This window comes from Aquarana catesbeiana, linkage group LG04, assembly GCF_042186555.1.
Source record: "Aquarana catesbeiana isolate 2022-GZ linkage group LG04, ASM4218655v1, whole genome shotgun sequence".
Taxonomy (NCBI): Eukaryota; Metazoa; Chordata; class Amphibia; order Anura; family Ranidae; genus Aquarana; species Aquarana catesbeiana.
In genome coordinates, this window is record NC_133327.1 from 594,073,611 (window position 1) to 594,091,718 (window position 18,108).

An 18,108-nucleotide genomic window follows, 5' to 3' on the forward strand; every position below is an offset into this window, starting at 1 on the left:
CTCGTCTCACATCTAATCACGCGATAAGCGGAAGGTTGCCCCATTTTGGCTGCGGAGTGATATGGTAGACGCTGACGCAATGCACTGTGGGTAATGTAGTTCTATGTGCCTTGGCTCATCATTGAGGGTTAGGCACGTCTCTGCTGAAAGAAACTACAGAACCTCGTCACTCCGCACACAGAAGGCGAAGGGGGTGTGTGTGGTCACGTGTGTCCTCGCAGCTCTGTACGTCTAGTAGAGGTGACCTGCACACACTCTTCACTGAAGCTTCCCACAGGAGAGTCGCCTTCCTCTTTCCTCTTCTTTGTACCGGCCTGTCAGTCTCTACATAACGAACGCTATGGTTTGTATGGCTTCCTTTACAGCTACCGCTCGTTTGTGTCCCGGCCAGCCTGCTTTGTCCTTTATCACTATATCGGCTGTATGGAGGATATAGCTGGCAGTGCGCCAACTTTATTCTTCTTTTCTTCTTCCACGTTCTCTTCTCTCCATGACAACACACCTGAGGCGACCTGTATACCTGTGTGGGCGGCAGTGTGCTCCCCCTGGTGGTGAGACTTGGCATTGTACCAGGAGAGTGTCCCCACAATGTGCAGCCTCCTCACACCTCTAGGGGGGTCTTAGTCAGCTCTCCTCATACACCCCCCCCCCCACTGTATATATAACCCCCCCACTGTATATATAACCCCCCCGCTGTATATATAACCCTCACTGTATATATAACCCTCACTGTATAAAACACCCCCCTTCTGGTATATAGCCCTCACTGTATATAACACCCCCTCACTGTATATAACACCCCCCTGTATATAGCCCTCACTGTATAAAACACCCCCTGTATATAGCCCTCACTGTATATATAGCCCTCACTGTATATAACACCCCCCTTTTGTATATAACCCTCGCTGTCCTCTATGCTCAGGGGTGTGATATGAATGGTATGTGGACCCGGGTCCCTTTTATTGTTTAGTATCACCATGGACTCTTTATGGGAATAACTCCATTCATGTGTGCAATTATACATATCGGACCCAAAAACTACAATATCGCACATTACCAATCCTTAAGGCAATATTAAACCCAAAAGCAATTGTATTGTAGATTACTAAATTTTAGATGTGAGAGCTGCATTAGTTTTCTTTATTTTTGCCTGGTAATCCGACCAGTATGTCTGTTGTTTTTCAGCAGAACAAGCTCTCTTCTGGATGTATAATTTTACATGCATGAGGGAAACCTTTTACCACAGACAGGGGTGCACCAGATCGCAGGGGGTGATTCCGATTCCTGTCTGAATTCACCCCCACCCTGGATTTGCAGGATTCCCACATCGCTGCAGTGTGAATCAAGCCTAAATGCTGCTATTTTATTTTTTTCTAGGAACTGCAAAAAATGCTACTGCAAAAATCTATTCACAGCTTTAAAAAAAAAAATAGTGCACATGGAGCCTAAAGCGGTAGTTAAGTCAGGCTAGTAAGCTAAAAAAATGGGTCCCCCAGCAGGTTTATGTCATGATATACTAGTGTGTACTGCATGTTGGTACACATCTCCTCATCAACCTCTGAGGCATCCCCTTCTGTGACAGCATGCTGGGATTCCCCCCCCCCCCTACAGCCACTGTCAGTTTAAATTGGCGCAGCTATGCGTAGCTCTATCCGCACAGCTGTGTCATTCGGGGGAATCAATGAATGAGCTACAACTCCTGTTTGCAACCTGACAGACGGATTTGTAGATCTCAATGGACTACAAGTGCACTCATCAGTGCCCTCCTACTCCATTGACACTTCTTGCAGGTCAGTAACTATCCGCACAGAGGTGAAGGCAGTGTGTAGGAGCCCCACATCTACTGATTATAAGTGCAATGCGCTGCAGGGTCTTTATTTATTTATTTATTTTTTTTTAAATACATGCAGTTTTTTTGTTTTTACCTTCAAAAACATGCATTAGGTAGGGAAGGCTAGACACCCCCATCAACTTTTTATTGCTGGCTCTGTCCCTGTTGGAGAATTGCCCTCACTTCCTGTCTGAAGTTGTCGCTAGGGTTGCACCGATGTTAAGCATTTGCACCAGTACTTGTGCAAATGCTCCGATATAAACATCGTTTTTAACAATGTTAGTAATTGAAAGATTTCTTAAATTCTATTGCTTTGCATTTGTGATTGGCTCACTGTTTGTCCAAAAAGTTTGCAGTTAGTGCTGAGCTGCAGCCTCACTAATGTCCCTGGGTTTATTAGGGGGCTTTATCCTTGGAGATAGGTGGGCAGTACTGAAGAATCTCTAAAGTAATGCTAGAGGTTTGTTTGGAATGAATCGCCTGGGATTGATGGCAGTATTGTGGCATCTCAAAAAAAATATAAATAACACTGCGCTAACCCAATGTGAAAAGCAGCTACATAAAATATGACCAATATTGTAAACAGAAGTAAAAGTGAAATGCAGCGCTAAAAATAACCAATGGTAAAAGGCACATCAGACATGGTGACCATTACCAATATATACATAGCTTTAACACATGAAGCATAATACCAAAAAATTGAATATTAGACGGGATATAGTAAAGTCCCAATGTATGGCTATGAATCTGATACAAGAGAGTCCCAAACATAGGCTAAATACGAATGTTGGACTGATGTAGAAATCTTCTCTTGTATATCATGAGTTGTACGATCATGGGAAGTGAATAGATGGAATACGCTTACCAGCAGGAGTGGATTCGGATGCCGATGACACCGAATCAAACAGGCTCTGAGATCCTTAATGGACGATGGTTGGTCCTGGAAATCCCAGATCTCGAGGGGGATCTGTCCTCTATGGTCCACGTCACGTCAGTCTCCAGAGCATGTATGGTTCCCAAAAAGATAGATTGGACGCCAATAGTGCAGATCAAATGACGTATTTTATTGGATATAACCAATAATCAACAAACGATATAAAAACGTGATCACGTGTAAAACAATAAAATCAAGTGTAGGAAAGAGTAAGGCTCACCCGATGCGTTTCATCCGCATGGACTTCAACAGGGGCATCATCTGCAACATGTTTTCCTCTTTTAATAGTTCTGCAATTCTAAAAGCCTTTGCAGGTGTGTATGGTGGCACTGGATATACAGTAGGTGCGAATGTGCTTCAACTCTGAGGTCAAAGTACTGATCATAGACTGCCCAACCTGGTAGGGAGATATTTAAATGTGTACCATATATACTGTTCACCCGAAAATGCAAACAGGCTGCTAGTGTAAGATTACCAGTTTAATTTGAAATCTTTAACTCTTCAGAACTGTGTAGTAAAATGGGGGTCTCCAAACTGTGGCCCTTTGCTTGCCATTATCCAGCTCTCGGGGCACTATTCCTATCGCTGAACCAATGACGTCACACTATTCCTTCCACTAACATTCAGGGATGCACCGAAATTTCGAGGGCCAAAACATATCAGCCAAAAATGGCGTTTTCAGCACTTTGCCAAAAGAGAAATCGTGCCAATAATGGTGCCGAAAATGGGGTAGGGCCCCGTCCCTGGTGCCTTCCATTATGGGGGTGTCCTTCTGGCTTGGTGCACCCCAGTCCTCTCTTCTCCTCCCTCCTCGCCGCGATCTCCGTGTGTCACGGAGCTTAACTACACAGACCACAGTAACAATGTCCCGCCTCCTGTGACAGATGGCACACTGATCCAATGGTAGGACATTGAATCAGTGTGACGTGATTACAGGAGGCGGGACATCGTTACTGCGACCCGGGCAACTCAAATGCAGCTCCATGACACATGGAGATCGCCACTCTGATTCGGGCATTGGCAGGCTGCATGATGGGCACAGGTGAGGCTGCATGATGGGCACAGGCAGGCTGCATTGATCTCTTGTATCATGTCCGCAGTCTCTGACCATCTCCTGCACCATGTCTGCAGTCTCTGACCATCTGCTAGAGGTGCGCCGCATGGATATTTTGCTAATACTATTAGCAATGTGTTATATATAAATGTATACATTTTATTTAAAATGTATAAAAATATTTTTTCAAAACAGTCACTTTCGGTATCGGTTTCGGTGCACCCCATCAACATTAAATGTTGGGGCACTATTCTATTCCTTCAACTTGTACCAATGATATGGCGCTATTACTGCTCCCACAGGTGCAGTGTAAATTTTTTTTTTTTTTAAATATTCATTCCCACTGATGTGGCATTTTCTACTCCTATTGGCCATTTTTTTGGCCCCCTTATCCACTTGCCCTGTCTGTCTCATATTTAACACCAGGTTTTTTTTTGCTGTCGATGGCTGGCTTTCTCATGGAAGCGCTCTGAGCAGCTTTCAGAAGCGATGGGAGAAGTACATGGCTGGAGTGGAGCTTCATGTATACAAATTTAGAAATCCTTTTTTTTTTTTTTTTTTTTTTCTCTTTGGTGGCTGGAGATATAAAGTAAGGCATTTCTAGGAAGGGAACAAAATGTCCTGCCATAGCTTTGTTGGTCTCGTCACCTGCTAGCAATTTTCCTTCGATGGTGGGAGGAAGGTCCCTGTAGAAGCATTACAGCCAATAGCATTTGGAGTAAAGATACTCACCTTCATGTCGGCTCTGCTCAGCCAGTTGTGCTAAATCGCCTCTTAAAGTAAACCTGTCTTGAGATGTATAGGGGCTGCCATTGATTGCCTCCTTTTGAAAATGCTACAGGTGTTGCTACTATGAATCGCTACTGGTTTTTTTATTTTATGCTTAGTCACTGGCCAAGAACAAGTATGCAGATCAGAAGACTTGGAGAAAATAAAGTCCTTGCCTGCAAGGAAAGGGGTGAGCATGGCAGCCAGGCAACTAACAACATTTTCAGAAGCAGATCTCGAGTGTCAGCCTCCATGTTCACCTCGTCATGACATATTTGCTTTGTGTCAGGTTCTGGTCTTCTCATCCTGCCTGGATGTCTTGCACATTAACGTGTGTTGCATTAAGGCAACCCATTCATTTGTTTGAGCTGCCTAAGGCAATATAACATACCAAAAATCATGCATGCAGCTTTTCCAGCAGTGGAGCGCATAGTGTATTGCCTTGAATTATTCTGTGATACAGGTGCATTGGGGTACTATTGAGAATGAATAGCAGTGCCCCAATGTGCATAACATGCATTGCAGTAATGTTCACATTGTTGCAGCACACAGGTGAGAACAGGCCCTTGCAGGTCGTACAATAAAGTATACATTGCTTTTGCTGACTTCTGGGATTGCTGCCTGGCTTTCAGACTGATATTTTGGCTTCAGTACCTTGGTCAATGACCTATAACAAGTGCAAATCAAGAGTTCAGACTTGCTGATTCTAAGTATCAGTAACTCAGGTTTCCTGAAATTGTTCAGTGTCAGCAATCCAGAGAAATTGTGCAAATACAGTATTTTCAGCTGAAGGTAAGTTGTTTTGGCTCCCGCATTCTCATTCTTTGTGTAGTTCAGATGATAGTATTTGAATTACTGTACATGTACAAGAGTTTTGTTACCCTTTAGAGTCCATTATGGAGGAAGATTACTCATGTTAACTAAGGGCATGTGCTTCTAAAGCCTCTGTCTTCCAGGCACTGTGCATGGAAATAACCTTAACTTGAAAGGACTTTACTGCAGGGCTTTGTGACCATATGTCAGGTTATGCCAGAAACTGGTGCTGCCAAGTGAGGCGCATTCTTTATCACTGCCAATGCTGTACAGTAATAAGCCCTACACTCTCTTCACAAAGGCCTTGTGTCTTAGATGGGACAGGGCCTCACGGAGACAGTGGCTGTAAATAGAACTGTCGCAGACATCTTATAGTGTGTGTTTTTTTGTTTTTGTAAAACAAGCCATGAAACAAATATAACTGAAGATTGGAAATTCTGTAATGAAGTTTCATATCTCACTATCTTGGCAGCCAGGCCTTAGTTTGAGAATGACTGACTTGCTTCTCTATGAGCAGGCTGTATAGTTCATGGAATACGATTATTTTATATAGGCAAACTTGGAATGGTGTCCTAGATCACTGTTCTGTTGTCTGGATGTTGAATCCCATATAGTTTTTATATACACTTTTCTGATTATAAAAGGTTACCACTTGTGTAAACGAAGAAAAATAGTATATAGATATATCAGTTGACATAGAAAAATAAAAGCATAAATGGGATATTTTCTGAGTATACCAGAAATGTCTGCATTCAGTCAGTTTTGCCTACTATACTGCTGTAGAGGTTATATTTGGCTCTGATATTAGGGGCTTGCTCAGTGGCTGTTGGCACACATTTTGCTGTGTATTGCAACGCAGGAAAAATACTTGGATTTTAGAAAATACTGTCTGGACTTGCTTTTACCATTGCTGCATTGTGTTGGGGTCCTGCAATTCTGGTCTATTTAAGACATATGAATGCGATCCTATTAAAAAGGCTGTGCAAGTGAGAGAACCTGCCAAGTGTCACTCTTGTTATATTAAATAAATTACAGTATACAAAAACTAGCTTTTTCCTAATTTTAAGTTGGTCGCTAGTCAGATGAGTAATGGGTAATTACTGCAAATGTAAATTACCCATTATGGTAAATGTGTAAACTAGTTCATCCCAATTTTAACCCCCCCCCCCAAGAATAACAGATGTCACTTTACTTACTAAACCAGCCTTTTCTCAACAAGATCAGTGAAATCCTAGGATCACTACTGAAGTTGCTAGGGGTTTCTTGACTGAAATTGGCAACTCTTACCTACAATGACTACTAGTCTATCACTAATGTTGGGTGACATGACTCTTTTTTTTTTTTTTTCCTTTTATTTCTTTTATTGCGTTGGCTCATTTGTAACGGTTTCTTGTCCATGGGGAGCGTATGGGATCCTGCATTAGAAGCTAGGACATGGTGTATAGGAAATGCGGTGTACTGCTACAAGGAATATTTTGCTGTTGTGTTCAATATATAGTGCTTACTGTCTTCTGCCCTCTTCCAGGCTCAGCCTATAAGAGTACTGGTAACTGGAGCTGCTGGTCAGATTGCCTACTCTCTGCTTTATGGAATTGCTAAAGGTGATGTCTTCGGCAAAGACCAGGTAAGTGTGTGTTCTATTGAAACGGTTAATTATCCATTGTGGTTTTAGTGCTGTAGCAAAAATTAGAAGTTGTCATCTAATGTATAATATGCTGTGTGTGGTTTTATTGCAGCCATTGGAGCTTGTTCTCCTGGATATTACACCTATGATGGGAGTATTAGGAGGAGTTGTAATGGAGCTCCAGGACTGTGCCCTGCCTCTGCTAAAAGGTAACCTAAATTGTTCTGCGCTCTTCCTGATCATGATCTTTATTCTAAGCAAAAAAAAAGTGATTCTCATTTTATCCAAACTCTTGTAGATCTAACCTTTATATGCAGCTTATTCATTAAATCCGTGCATTGTTTTTTATTTTTCAAACCCATTAAAATGCACATTTTAGACCTGAAAATCATGTTACACCCCCCCCTTACAATATTATATTATCTGAAAGCAAAGACCCAATATTGGTAGTTGCAATTTTTTTTTTTTTTTTTTATGTCACACAATATTAGTGTTTACTGTTTATGGACTCAGTTTTCAGTAAAAAATACTTTTTTTTTTTTTTTTTTTTTTTTTTTTTGTGCATACATTTAGTTTGTTGCGCATACTAACAATTTTTTATTTTTATTTTTTTAAAGTGAGGTTGTCAAATATCAAAGTATCATATATCAAAGTGAGGTTGTTAAATGTCAAGCTTCAAAATTTGCTTGCACCCGTGAAGTGGCAAAAAGGATGGTACTCTATATTCAAATGCAATGCTTTAGCCCTTTTGCCGGGCGTATACCTGGCAAGCTGACTCAAATGGAAGCAATCTGGCAATTGCCTGATCGCTTCTAAACACCTCTGGTAACTATAATAAAGGAGTTATATTGACTGACCCTAGAAGGTAGGCACCATATATTCCTGCTTCTGGCCTCAATCCACTTCCCTCAGACAATGTAATACAGAGATCATTCATTAGAGAATTTCCTTAGTAGTTTAGCAGATAGTTTTCAGGATTGCCAATCAGTCTTTCATGTGACTTCAACTCAATCAAATACACATAGAGGGGTTGATTTACTAAAACTGGAGTGTAAAATCTGGTGCACCTCCTACATAGGAACCAATCGGCTTCCAGATGGGGGGGGTGGTGGTGTCAAAGCTTAATTGAACAAGCTGAAGTTAGAAGCTGATGGCTACCATGCCCAGCTGCCCTGAATTTTGCGCACTCCATTTTCAGTAAATCAACCCCATAGTTTCCATGTATAAATACTTATCAGTATGTATGGTGGTTTTCCAGGATTAAGGGCTAGTGGTGAATTTAAAATAGGCCTGATCTGTTTCTCTGCCTCTCCAACTGGCAGCCACCATGGGGGACTGATAAGTATTTATACTTGTGGACATTTTGTGCATCCCAGAAAGCTGCGGGCCAAGAGAGGGGGATGGGAGGGGGGTCAGCATTCTGCTCAAATTCTGTCAAACACCCCCCCCAAAAAAAAAAAGTTCCAAATATTTTTAAGGCAGTTTTAAACCTACTTGAATTCTGGCAGAAGAAGAAATAAATCTCCCGACTGCTGTAGCAGATGGGCGTTTGTCTACATACCAGTACGGCTGCTGAGAACTTGCATCTTTCACCTGACAGGGAAAGGGTTAGAGGACCTTTTTAAATGGGAATGTTCCCCCACAGGGTTTTTTAGAAGCAAATTTTAATGTAAAAAGGTCTTTCTTTAAATGAATTGAATTCACGTATTAATCATTTAAAATATGAGCTCTGGTCATAAGGCATAATGTATACACCCAATTACAGCATTGCAAACATTGTCACAGCATTACATTACAATAATTGCCATGTCCAGAACTGACGCATTTCAACCTAATCGGTCATGGTCTTCTTCTGGGGGATAGTTTGCTCTAAAACAAATGCATTCATTTTTCAAAAAAACATTTTTCAACATGCATCGATTTTACATGTACATACATTGCTATATTTACTGCTGGCTCTGAGGCCATTTACCCCAGCTTCCAATCTAAAATCGGTTGGATAATCAGGCGGACTTCAGGGTCATCAATGCCTTCCCCAAAGAGGGAAAGGGCCCCACCCAGAGGGCTTACAAGGAGCCATGTTCTATGCCTCCCTAGAGGGAAAGGAAAGTGGTTAGTGGACCATGCATAGCTTGGGCTGCTGCTCTAGTCAAGCATCCAAAACCTCCGGTGACTCCTATCGGGCGCAGGAGGAAGAACAAGCTTGTCCTGGCTCTATGCAATTCCTAGTAAGGCAGTTGGATGTTCTCACTAGGGGTTGGAGGGCGAAACACTAGTCCTCATTATTGCATTTGTTTTGTTTACCCCAGGACTGACTTGCCATGTTTTTTTTGTTATGTCTGGCGGAGGCTTGGTGTTAGTATTTGCATTCTCATGGCAGACTTTATAACTGTACAAAATATTATAACTGGTCGGGGAATGATTAGTAGGTAGCAGAAGATACCCAAGAGACACTGTTCGCGCTTAGCGGCATGCCACCCCTTAAACTCCATAACAACCCAAGCATGGGCACAATGGCAACCTCTGCAATATTTTGGTCAGAAAGACCCTATTAAATCTCAGTCAGAGCTGAGAGTTGTTGGCCAACCTTATGGTGGCCATACACTCCAATTCTCTATTTTCTGATCGATGCATGATTTAATTATAATGGCAAACAGTCGCATTAACTTCCTTTCCCATCGATGTAGATTTTTTTTTTTGTAAAATCAGGGCCAGGGTGTAATTCCCTATAAGACAACCAATCTTCATTCTAAGGATATAGATGGATATATATTATAAAAACTATATAAATTTTATTGCTGACAGAGGTACGAACCAGGTAAGCTAGTGTACTGCCAGTTTGTGTTTATTTCGTGTAATGTTTCTGCTTATCTGGAGGGTAAAGGTTAGTTCTGCACTCTGCCTTAAAAACAGCCTGACCGTTTTCGTAATTTTATTATGCGGTTTTCAAGTTGATTGTGAAATTCTGTATAGTAGTACAGATTTCTGAATCTATAGGTCATAGGTTGAATTGTTGTGGTGTCGATCTAGACTGCATGCAAGTTTACATTTCCATATTACACCTTTTTCTTTTACATTAGCGATTCCTCCCCCCCCCCCCCCCCCCCCCCCCGGCAACACAAGACCAGTCTAATAGCCCCACACTCCAGTGGTCCACAATTTTTAAGACCACTGGAGTATGGGGCTACCAGACTGATCTCGTACTGGGAGGATACAAAGGTTTAGGTAAGTATATCTCCACTCTCCTTTACCCTAGACAAAATGAGCAGTTAACCTGTACAGTGTGGGCACAGCCTCACTGCAGGGGATTTTTTTTTTTTTTTTTTTTTTTTCCCCAGGAGGGTGCAGCATAAACCGTATTTTACAGCTTTACGTTTGGTATTGGCAGCCTTGAATCATTAAAAGCTTGTTATCAAGACCTTTGTTCCTCTGGGACCCAGTACACATGCAGTTACAGCAATTTCTAGATGGCTATACCCTGCCTGAATTGTCTGTGGGAAACCAATCCTTATTAAACTCCCCATTATGGTAGAGGCCATACATTATGCAATTTTGCACCTTCCACCTCATCCAATCAGAATGCTTTGCATTCACTTATAAAATGCAAAGCATTCTCTGAATGGCGCCTGACATCCTGGAGGTCACTGGGGTAGCGGGGTCTACTTCAATGATATCCAGCTTCCAGGGACATCGACCAGGTGTGTGTGTGTGTGTCCAGCTTGGATCAATGTAACTATGTATAAAATACTAATGCCTGGAATTTTTATGTTTAAGGCACAGTTGCCAAACATAGATGAGAGCTGCACTTGGATATATTCTCTGCTGTTGATTGGTTGTGTTGTTTGTGCAGATGTCAAAGCTACAGACAAGGAGGATGAAGCCTTCAAAGACCTGGATGTTGCTGTCCTGGTGGGCTCCATGCCAAGGAGGGAAGGGATGGAAAGGAAAGACCTGCTGAAGGCCAATGTGAAAATCTTTAAATCCCAAGGTGCTGCTCTTGACAAATATGCCAAGAAGTCTGTGAAGGTGATTCTTTCTAAAGAAGTCTTTCTATTTGCAAGCTTACAATAGCTAATTAAGTCTGACAGCTTAGTTTATTTGGTATAGACGATTGAAGGGCTCAATTAAGCGCTATTTAATTTATAGACACAATGACAGCCAACTGCTTCAAATCTTTTTGGACAGAGCAGGCAATTTCTCCTGTTTTGGGGGATCTTGTCAGCCAGTTGTTGAATAGGAGCAGGCTATAAGTCCTGTCCTATCCACCCTATCGGTGTATGGCAATGCCATTTGTCTTCACCGTCTCCAGTGTACAAGGTCAGTCTCTAATTGCTTTGCACATCAGAAATGTATGTGGAACCTGTGTGCATGTGACACCACCCATAAGTGCAACTAAATGCACTTTGAGTGGGTGACCTCTCGGCATTCTTCAATTTATGGTACCCTTGCCTTTAAATGTGGCTCCCCTCCAGTGGTGACAGGTCCAGACTCCAGTCACTGCTCTGTCCGCATTCTCTCTCTCGCTCCCCCCCCCCCCCACTGCTTTTTCAGACTCCGAACTTGTTGTCAGCTATTGGACAACTACTACTGATTTATCTCCTGTGTGTTTGGAGTTGCATAATTCTGCCACCTCACTCTATTCTCTGCATCATGCATACATATAGGAATAGAAAAACTTCAAGTGTGTGTGTGTGTCCTTAGTTTTGCAACCACGGGTTGCAGAAAGGTTGACACGGGAATTCTTCCCGCAGAGCCATTGTGTTCTACTGGCAGGGGGAAGCTGTCCCCACTGGGAGAACACAGTGATTATTGCTAGTGGCTGTAACCGTCGCTAGCAATAATCACGTGTGAAATCTGGCAGGCTGATTGTACCCAAGTTGATCAACTGAACTGGCCAGGATTTGAACAGTCTATGGCCGGCTTTACTTGGTTTGGCTTGCAAAAAAAACTCCTGGCCCCTCACTATGCTCCGTGGGTTCCCACATTACTACAAATAAGGGGCCAGCAGATTTTCTGCAGAAAATTGGTGCAGGTCACTTTCTTTTTGTTGTGGTGCATTGGCAGCTCATTCATTCAAATTTAAGCAGTGTACATAATACACCACAGTGCAGTTGATGTAGCTGAATAGGCACTTCTCTTTAACCAATATATAATTTTTTTTTTTTTTAATAAAGGTGATTGTGGTGGGCAATCCTGCAAACACCAACTGCCTGACTGCATTGAAGTCTGCTCCATCCATCCCTAAAGAGAACTTCAGCTGCTTGACCCGTCTAGATCACAACCGAGCCAAAGCTCAGGTGAGTTTGGGGGTCAATTATTTTTACTGGCTTTATAAGGCTATTTTCTAGAGATAACGGTCACTGGGGGTGTGAGGTGGAATAAGTATATGGTTTGTGATTAGTATACAGTCTCATCAGCAACAAACCTATATTGTGTAATGTCTGACAGCCCTGCACATGTCAATGTTACTAATAGATCATTGAACTGTTCACATTAAGCCCATCAGGAGATGAATTGTCATACACTCCTTTTTTACTTTTTATTTATTTTTATTTTTTATTAACTCTAGATTGCTAATCGCTTGAAGGTAGCAAATGATGATGTTAAGAATGTGATCATCTGGGGAAATCACTCCTCTACCCAGTACCCTGATGCTAGTCATGCTGTTGTCCATCTCCAAGGAAAGGATGTGCCAGTGTGTGATGCAGTGAAGGACGACAGCTGGCTCAAAGGGGAATTCATCTCGGTAAGAATAAGGAAAAATACACCAAGATCCCTCTAGTGCAGGTCATGTGACAAGTGTGGTAGTTTTGTTAAATTTTTCTTTGGGGAGAGGGGAATTGCCAAATACAATCCTGAGCGGCACCACTGGAGTGCTTTGTTTTCAAGGTAAGTCTTTCATAATGTGCTAGTATGCAGTGCATACTAGCATGTTATATTGCCTTACAGGAGGAAACTTTTATACCGCTTTAAGGGCGCTTTTTTTTACCATTTAGAAAAATAAAAAGCCCTCTAAAAGCGGTATAGAAGTTTCCTCCTGCAAGGCAATATAACTAACATCCCTCTCAGTGAATCAGCTGATCTGCGCTCTGGGGGTGGTGTGAGGTGTTTAGGAACATGTTGGTTGTTGCACTTTCTAAATACAGGCATAACGTTCTCAAAGGTGAACCTGTGGCTACACTATGCACATTAAATTATTAATACTTTAATATACATATACTCTAAGGTCACAGGTAACCTTTAAGTGAACCTCACCTTACACAAATGTCATTCATCTTAAATCTGCTTCTGTATTTACAGTGGTAAGGTCTAAGCAAGTGTTTGACCCAATATAAATACCTGAAAGGAACTCTAAGAGGTGGGAAATATGCTTGAAGTAGCTATTAAATATTACTGTATGCTGGAAAACCTTCAGGGCCAGTTCATACCAGAATCGCACAGGAACGCAGTCCACGTGGCTGTAAGTTGCACTGGAAAGCACACAAAATAGAGCATTCACTACTTTGGAAAAACGTGCCGCACCATATCGCATGCTACCATGTAATCTGGTGCCTACAAATGCACTCTGCGTTTGTGGTGCCATTACAGTATATTGGCACTTGTAGCAGATCGCTGGCAGTGCGTTTTGAATGTGTTGCGTGGAACAGGCTCCAAATGCGCCTATCCTGCACCATGTTCTGATATGGACTGGCTCTAAAATAAGATGGGAATGTTAATTACATTTGTGATTTCATCTCTAATCGCCCATTTTCTGACCTGGGAAGAGGATAAATCCAAACTGCTCTTCATATTTGGGCCTAGCAGGGTAAATTTAGCACTCTGCTGGTAAGAGTGCAGGGTGCTAAATTTACCCTCCTATTATATTATATTTGTAGTATTTTTAAATGGCTTTCATTTTAATTCCAGTACTAATGATAGTTATTGTGTCCATCTTTCCTAGACTGTTCAGCAGCGTGGCGCTGCTGTTATTGCAGCGAGGAAGTTATCCAGCGCTATGTCGGCTGCTAAAGCCATTTGTGATCATATTCACGACATTTGGTTTGGAACCCCAGAGGTAAATGTTTGATTTACACAGGCACTTCTAGACTTTAATATGACCTTTTGGGGGCCTTTAACCCCCTCAGTTTCCTACTACAAAATAAATGCAACTAAATCTAACATACAATAGCTATAGATGAGTACCTTTTTAAAAATGTTAACAAGCTTACATCAGTGTGTGATCAACAAGTCAGCTACACACAACAGGTGAACCATACATGGTCGAAAATTTCTTTTGAAAATCTTAAAGCATGTTCGTTTGTTTTCGCACCATTAGTGGGATACAACTTTTTTTATCTTTTTATATTTTTCTTCCCCCCCCCCCCCCCTTTTTTTTTTTTTTTTTTTTTTTTTTTCCCTGTAGCAACATGAGTTGAAATGGAAGGGTTGGTTGAATTTCGAAATCAAAAGTGTCATCATCGGATCACAAAATGCACAATTCGGAATTTGTATCGCCTGCATTAAGAGTGCTTTCACACTGAAAGCACCTGGGCGTCGGCGGTAAAGCGGCGCTATTGAAATCAATGGGCAGCAGCGTTTTGCGGGCGTAGTTAGCCCTTTTTCGGCTGCTAGCGGGGCGATTTTAACCCCCGCTAGTGGCTGAAAAAGGATTAAATCCGCCCGCAAAATGCCGCTGCTGTGGCGCTTTGGCGGCGCTGCCCATTGATTTTCAATGGGCAGGAGCAGTGTATTCACTACTCCTACAGCGCTGCAAAGAAGCTGCTGGCAGGACTTTTTGTGATGCCCTGCCAGCGCAGCGCCCCAGTGTGAAAGTACTCAGGCTTTTACACTGGGATTGCAGCTGAGGCTTTTTTCAGGCGCTTTACAGGTTTTTACAGGCGCTTTCCTATGCACCCGGCAGACAAGTATACTCGTGCTTTGGCAATGATCTGCTCCTCGGTTCAATACAGTGGAAATAAAGAAAGTGACAGTTTCAGGTCAAAAAATGGTGGTAATTCCTATTTATTTATTTTTTTGGCACAGCAGTTTATCAAATCCATTCATTAGTAACACAAGTTAAAAGATGAGGTTGCGCTGAATAAATGGATACCCAACATTTAAAGCCTTTAAAATTGCATACACCTGTGAAGTGGCAGCAAACGTCCTTAAATTGGCCCTAGGCGATGCCTTAAAAGCCCCTACAAATTAGCACTGGCCATGAGTTATTGCTCTTGCTACAATGTGTTGCCCCCACGTGTGTTTACGTTCGTATGTGGGTGGACTCAAATTTTTTTTTTTTTTTTTTTTTTTTTTTTTTTTTTTTTTTTGGGGGGGGGGGGGGGGGTGTGCAGTGTTTGTGTTTTTAAGTGCTTGGGTGTAGGTATGTGTTTTTAAATTTGACCATTTCTCTTGAGACATCTGAAGGCTATTAGACCCTCTGTTTCACCTGCCTGTCATTGGAGCTATTGGAGTGCAGGTCACAATCTGTTAGCCTCTTCAGTGGCTGGGGAAAATGACAGGTAAACCCAGAAGTGATGTAATATGCAATTTCTGGGGAGACATTCCATGATCTCCCTCCAATCTACCAGGCAACACCTGCAATGGGTTCCCAGGCCTGCAGAGGGCAATGTAACAAGTGTGAAGGACCTATTGCCAACTAATATGTATTGATGGCAGTGAAGGGGGGGCAATATGCATGGACCATTTATCTTCCCTTTACTAACGTCTGATTACAGGATGAATTCTAAATTTACAATCTCTAAATAAACCAAATTTGTGACTAATCATTTTATTTTCCTATACAGGGACAATATGTGTCCATGGGTGTTGTTTCAGATGGAAACTGTTATGGCGTGCCTGATGAGCTTGTGTACTCCTTCCCTGTTGTAATTAAGGTAAGCAGCATTTCCGATCACTTCCTGAAAAAAACGTGTAGTCTGTCATAGCTGATCCCAAGCTGTTAAAAATATGAAGTGCTTCCCTCCCCTCTCCTGAAGTGTCCAAGGCAAGTCATCTCTTCTGCCTTGCCCAGGCTCAATGTACTAAGCTGGAGAAAGGTAGCGTTTTGAGAGCTGGCAGAATCCAGATTTCCTTCAGTACAGCTTTTTCTTTTTAGGGGTCTATGCCCAACGATGAATTTTTATTCCAGAGCAATTGATCACTCGGAAAAACACTTTGCAGGCTGTAATAGTCTATGCTAAACCCTTAGTGTAACAGCAACTTAATCATTTCCAATTTATCCAGTTGTTGAGGTCCCAATGCAAACAAATGATTTGCTGACATGGTGTCCATTTTCTATACAGTTTGCATTCACTTCCACCTTAACATACCCCAAGAACTTTGTGCAAATGATTGCTTCTTCATATCTCCAACAGGGTAAAAGCTGGAAGATAGTTGAAGGCCTGAAAATTGATGATTTCTCTCGTGAAAAGATGGATCTAACAGCCAAAGAACTTAAAGAGGAGAAGGAAACTGCTTTTGAGTTTCTTTCAATTGCATGACTAAAAACTGGTCCACAAATGCACTTAACCAATGAAAATGTTAAAAGTAGTCTTTAAGTTTTAGTATCAAGTGCTATTTATGTCTAAAATGGTCAATTCTAGCAAAATCAACTCTGTCACATCTGAGTTTTGTACCTATGACTAGTTCAAGTCATTCCTGGTGGTAGTGAAAAATAAAACCCTCTACATCAATTTGTGTGGCTTTTTGTAGGTGGTGGCTGTGAGCCTTAGATTCTCCTCCAGTGTGTACAGTATAATGCAGCAATATATTCAAATGTAATTCAAAACAACATGTTATGGTAGCTCAAGGTGAGACTGAATGATCCCACACTAGATAAAATGAAACGTTGTCCTAAACAGCATATCGCTGGGTAAAAAGCAGTTGTGTACTTCATTCTATTCTGGGAGGCTGACTCACATGCTACTTCAGTCCATGGGATATAAAGGGGGGGGGGGGGGGACTTGCAGCAATTTTGTGTCCTGGCTGCATCATAAATGTAGAATTCAGTATGGAGTTTCTCCGTTTGGACCACTTGTGGATGCTGGGCAGATGTGGAAATATACTGATGTTTTCACCACAGGAGATCCAAAGATGTAAAATCGTATGCATCTCGGCTTGGTAATAAAAATACAAATTTGTTTTGAATGGAGTTGGCAATGAGCTGTTTGGCAGAGAAAAAGTAATGCTCCATATACTTTAAAACCCTTAAAATAAACTTGCATGCAATATGACATCCCCTCCCTTTTTAAAGTGCTGGCCACAAAAAAACCATAACGTTTTTCTAGGTTTCAAAGCTTTACTAAGTGGAGTGTTTTATTTTTTTTACCTCCTTCTTCTTCTTCTTCTTTTTTTTTTTTTTTTTTTTTTTTTTTTTTTTTTTTATTGTAAAGTTTTGTACAGTATACATAAACCATGTCAAAGAGCCAATGCTTTTTCCTATATAATCATAGACCATAATGTAGTAACCAAAGAGCAGCTACATAAAGGAGAATTAGGCCTAACATTCAGGCTCTACAAGAAAAACAAATGAAAGGTGCACACACCTAGTGTATTACCAAAGATGATTTAATGCATTTTTGTATAAAAGTGGGTACTCACAAAAGGCCATAAAAAAAAATGCATGGACATGCACAGAACACAGGGTACAGCTAACGTGTTTTGGGGGCGCACCCCCTTCCTCAGAGCTAGGCTCAGGCTAACATTCAGACACTACCTAGTAAAGCAACCCTATATCTACGGCTATGAGCCCAGAAGTATCAGCAACTGGTTACAAAAGTAAGATAAAAAAAAATGAAAATAATTGCGAAAGAACATTTCAATAAACTGGAGGTCACTCGTAGCCAAGTACATATAGAGGTAGGGGTACGTCGTCAAAGTGAACCAATGCCTCATATCACACGACCTCACTCCTGATGAAGTATGAGGGTTAGGAAGGTTTAATGGTCCCGCCCCATCAGCAACCTTACAAAGATTCAATAAATCATAATAGAAATTAGACAGCAGGGATGGGTTGGTTCCCTCGGCCCGGACCTCTACCCTCAAGGTGGCCCAGCATCTAGGGGGCTTGGAGGTACACAATCCAGGGGTGCCACACTTTTTAGAAA

The 18,108-nt window shown here is 41.8% G+C and overlaps 1 protein-coding gene across 1 annotated transcript; it reads left to right on the plus strand.

Annotated features, from left to right (window-relative positions):
• Positions 1–205: 205 nt before the first annotated feature.
• MDH1 (malate dehydrogenase 1) lies at positions 206–16,695 on the plus strand. The gene is made up of 9 exons (XM_073628185.1): positions 206–343; positions 6,926–7,024; positions 7,137–7,233; positions 10,875–11,050; positions 12,199–12,321; positions 12,594–12,770; positions 13,965–14,078; positions 15,808–15,897; positions 16,378–16,695. The coding sequence occupies exons 1-9, from the start codon at positions 341–343 to the stop codon at positions 16,501–16,503; spliced, it is 1,005 nt and encodes a 334-aa protein (XP_073484286.1). The 5' UTR covers positions 206–340; the 3' UTR covers positions 16,504–16,695.
• Positions 16,696–18,108: the final 1,413 nt, after the last annotated feature.

Excerpts from the sequence above, each read along its gene's own strand:
- MDH1 (XM_073628185.1), top strand. Across the intron at positions 11,051-12,198 it reads ATGCCAAGAAGTCTGTGAAG|GTGATTGTGGTGGGCAATCC; the intron begins GTGATTCTTTCT and ends TTTTTAATAAAG. Across the intron at positions 12,771-13,964 it reads TCAAAGGGGAATTCATCTCG|ACTGTTCAGCAGCGTGGCGC; the intron begins GTAAGAATAAGG and ends CATCTTTCCTAG.